This window comes from Cydia pomonella, chromosome 24 (genome assembly GCF_033807575.1).
Source record: "Cydia pomonella isolate Wapato2018A chromosome 24, ilCydPomo1, whole genome shotgun sequence".
NCBI lineage: Eukaryota > Metazoa > Arthropoda > Insecta > Lepidoptera > Tortricidae > Cydia > Cydia pomonella.
Genome location: NC_084726.1, coordinates 11,787,325 through 11,790,833, shown reverse-complemented (window position 1 = coordinate 11,790,833; position 3,509 = coordinate 11,787,325). Strand labels below are relative to the sequence as shown.

The 3,509-nt window shown below is 40.3% G+C and overlaps 1 protein-coding gene across 1 annotated transcript; it reads left to right on the top strand.

The window, feature by feature from the left end:
• The first annotated feature begins 244 nt into the window (after positions 1-244).
• On the top strand, positions 245-916 carry LOC133530885 (uncharacterized). Its single transcript, XM_061868942.1, has one exon. The coding sequence runs from the start codon at positions 245-247 to the stop codon at positions 914-916; it is 672 nt and encodes a 223-aa protein (XP_061724926.1).
• Positions 917-3,509: the final 2,593 nt, after the last annotated feature.

The window sequence follows — 3,509 nt, the reverse complement described above, 5'->3', positions numbered from 1 at the left end:
GTCTCTACCCGGGGAATTGGTGGAACTGTTCAGGTTTTGGTACGGCCACCAAACTAATGTCGTAAAGTGGGCAGGTTCGCTATCCGATGAGTATAGGCTGGAGTGCGGGGTCAGGCAGGGGGGGCTTACGTCGCCTAGACTCTTCAGCCTATATATCAATCGGCTGATTGAGGAGCTCAGCAACACTATGGTCGGATGTTCAATAGATGGGACGTTCGTAAATAACATCAGTTACGCAGACGACATGGTGTTGCTGAGCCCGTCGATCGACGCCCTGAGGACGCTGGTAAGTGTTTGTGAGCGGTATGCGGAAGCCCATGGTCTCAAGTACAATGTCTCTAAAAGTGAGTTGCTGGTCTTCAGGGGAAGAACTGTAAAATTAGACGACCAAATGTTACCTCCAGTGAGACTGAATGGCACTCCTCTTAAAGTAGTAAGAGAATTTAAGTACTTGGGACACTGGGTAACCGCATCGCTAAAAGATGATATAGATGTAGAAAGGGAGCGTAGGGCGCTGGCAGTAAGAAGTAATATGTTGATTCGTAGGTTCGCAAGGTGTACTAGCAACGTTAAAATCACCCTTTTTAAGGCGTACTGTCAGTCATTTTACACCTGCAGCCTATGGATCAACTTTACTCAAAAAACTTACAGCGCCCTGCGCGTGCAATATAATAATGCTTTTAGGATGCTGTTGGGGCTGCCGCGCTATTGCAGCGCTAGCGGTATGTTCGCGGAGGCGCGCACCAACGGCTTCCACGCCATCATGCGCAAGCGGGTGGTGCGGCGCGTGCGCGGCAGCGACAACAGTCTCCTTGCCACAGTCGCGGACAGGGTAGATGGCGCTTTCTGGCAGTACTGGAGCAGCCTACATGCCCATAACAATCGAGATAGTATACTACATTATAAAATAAAATAGTTATTAATATAGGTTTAGTTTATTAGGTAATAAGTTACTAATATAATATAATATAATATGGAAATAATTCTGAAATAAATGTTTATTTAATTTAATTTAATTTAATTTAAAAATGAAGTTTTTGTCAAAAACTTATTTAATTTTCACTTTTATCACTGCTATCATTTCATAGCGCTACGCTCGTAGCAGATCCCAGCCTTTTCCCGCTTTGTTATAAAGCGACTACAAACAGAGAACCCGCTGAATAGGTTACCGGCACCCAACTTGACTGTTCACAGGAATAAGATCGTATATCCCTTAACTGGGTCAACAGATACGACCTTAAATCACCGACGTTCTCTTCTGACAAGCGAGGCGTGAGCTACGTCACGTGACGTCAGAGAACAGGAAATCACAGTCGGAGATAATAAGAGTATGAAAGAGTTACCTAATAAAAATGGGTCGGGTTTTAGAAGCGGAATGTACTCGTAGCATGATGAATTATTCCACATGCCACACGACTGTGGAATGGGGTGCCGTTCAATTTTAATACAAACTTTTAGCATAATTTCATTTAACTACTATTGAAACTCATAATAAACATTATGTATAAAAACAAAACATATAAAGTTGTTAGTCATACTAATTTAATGACAGAATGCTCTATAATCATAAAAACATTCTTCATAACAATCCTTAGGAATAATTTTACTTGTTATAACATACATTTCGTATAATAATTAAAATATAGTACTAAATTTTAACGAATGGTGACATAGTGTTCTATGATATACTTGGTGTCAATCAAACTATTAAATTATACAACAATCTACCTTTTCAACTTTAAAGCTGGTCGCCGTTAGGTACGACGACGAGCGCAGCGAGGAGGAGTGTTAGGTAGAACTGCGACCATATACATATGGGCAGAACCATATGTCTCGGAAATTGTATTTTTGCTTGTTCATTTTCACTAGGCGTTTATATGAAGTTTATCTGAATCCCTTAGGAACCACAGAGGTTCCAACTCACACTGGCCGCTGCTTTGCGGTAAAATGATATATGTCGACAGACGTGAAGTACGGAATTAGGTCAGTTTGACGCTTAAAAAAATCGATTATGTTCCATGCAAATATAATGTTTAAGTTTTTTTATTAATTAGTAATTCAGTGTTGTTAACCTTTCAGCAAACTCAATCAAATAAAGTTTATGAACGATTTGCCGTGGTTTGATTGTGAAACCACACCTTCAACATTATGCTGTTGGTTTTCATGAATAAAAACGGTTCTGAGTATAAAATAGTATACAGAGTGAACATTATACTGGTTGCCTGTTATGCAAATACATTACTATGCTACTAAACTATAATTACTTTCGAAATTATGCAATTCGTTTTTATTGTATTTGTTTTTATACCAAATCATAATTCGCAATTCAAATTATGAAAAATGAAATTTCGCAAATTGTTATTATTAAAAACATTACACACCCCTGTGGAAAGAGATTGTGGATCATTCCACAGCCGGATTGCCTGGATGGTAAAGGAATTCGACATGAAACCTGTACGGTGTCGAGGAACAATAAGTTTAAGGCTTCGGTTTTTCTATACATGTAAGAATAAGACTAGCTGGATGGCTCTGAAACTTTGTACTTACAATAGGATAAGGTATATCTATGCCTGTAATTAGTTTATGTAGCTTCAGATACCATAATATAATACCTAACTTTATAAATATAATAGTTTTGTATAAAAAGAGATCTGCAATATTAAGAATATTGGCTATGTACTTACTTACTGCTTTGGCGCAGCGACCCGAAGTGGATCTTGGCCTCCAACACTAAAGACCGCCATGCTTCTCTGTCCAAAGCCGTTTTTGTCCAGTCGACGGCACCGAGTTCCCTAAGGTCCTTTTGCACTTCACATCTCCAGCGGTATCTGGGGCGTCCAGACGGTCACGGACGGTGTCGGTCGGATTAGCTATGTAATGTAGGTAATATTGCTATGTCCCGTGCCCTAACATAAATAAGTCCAAACAAGTCATTTAATTCGTAATACACTATCATACGTACAAAAGTAATATTTTGGGTCATTTAAAACTTATTTACATAATACAACGAAATAGGCTCACCTCAGCATAATACTGACCCGAGAGCCAGCTGATCTTCCGGTGAGACCATTTGTGGGCCACGATCGTAGCTGTACGGCACGGCCTCGCGACTTGCGGCACGGCGCGGCACTTGCGTTGGTTGCCAGCGCCATCTGGTTGACGGGTATGACAGCTAACCTAAAAGGCCATGTTAATCGTGTTAAAGTTGCTGAAAATAGCAACTGAGAATATTAGAACATAGAGAAATATATGGTGGAAACAAGGTGGTTAAACAGAGATGATTGTAACCCAGTTATATAGGTATTCTGCGTATAGCGATATTGATGTACGGGACAAAAACGGGACCGGGACAAATACGGGACGTGATATTTAAATACGCTGACGGTCCCGTATATACGGGATGTATGGCAACTTTATCTATGACCCAAAACACGCAATTAAATCTGTATACTGTGACCGGAACCGTCGCCATAACGGCTTAAGCGTCGGTGAAAAAATTACTCGCGTTT

Bases quoted from the DNA above. Each gene is read 5' to 3' on its own strand.
- LOC133530885 (XM_061868942.1), top strand. From the start codon at position 245: ATGGTGTTGCTGAGCCCGTCGATCGACGCCCTGAGGACGCTGGTAAGT.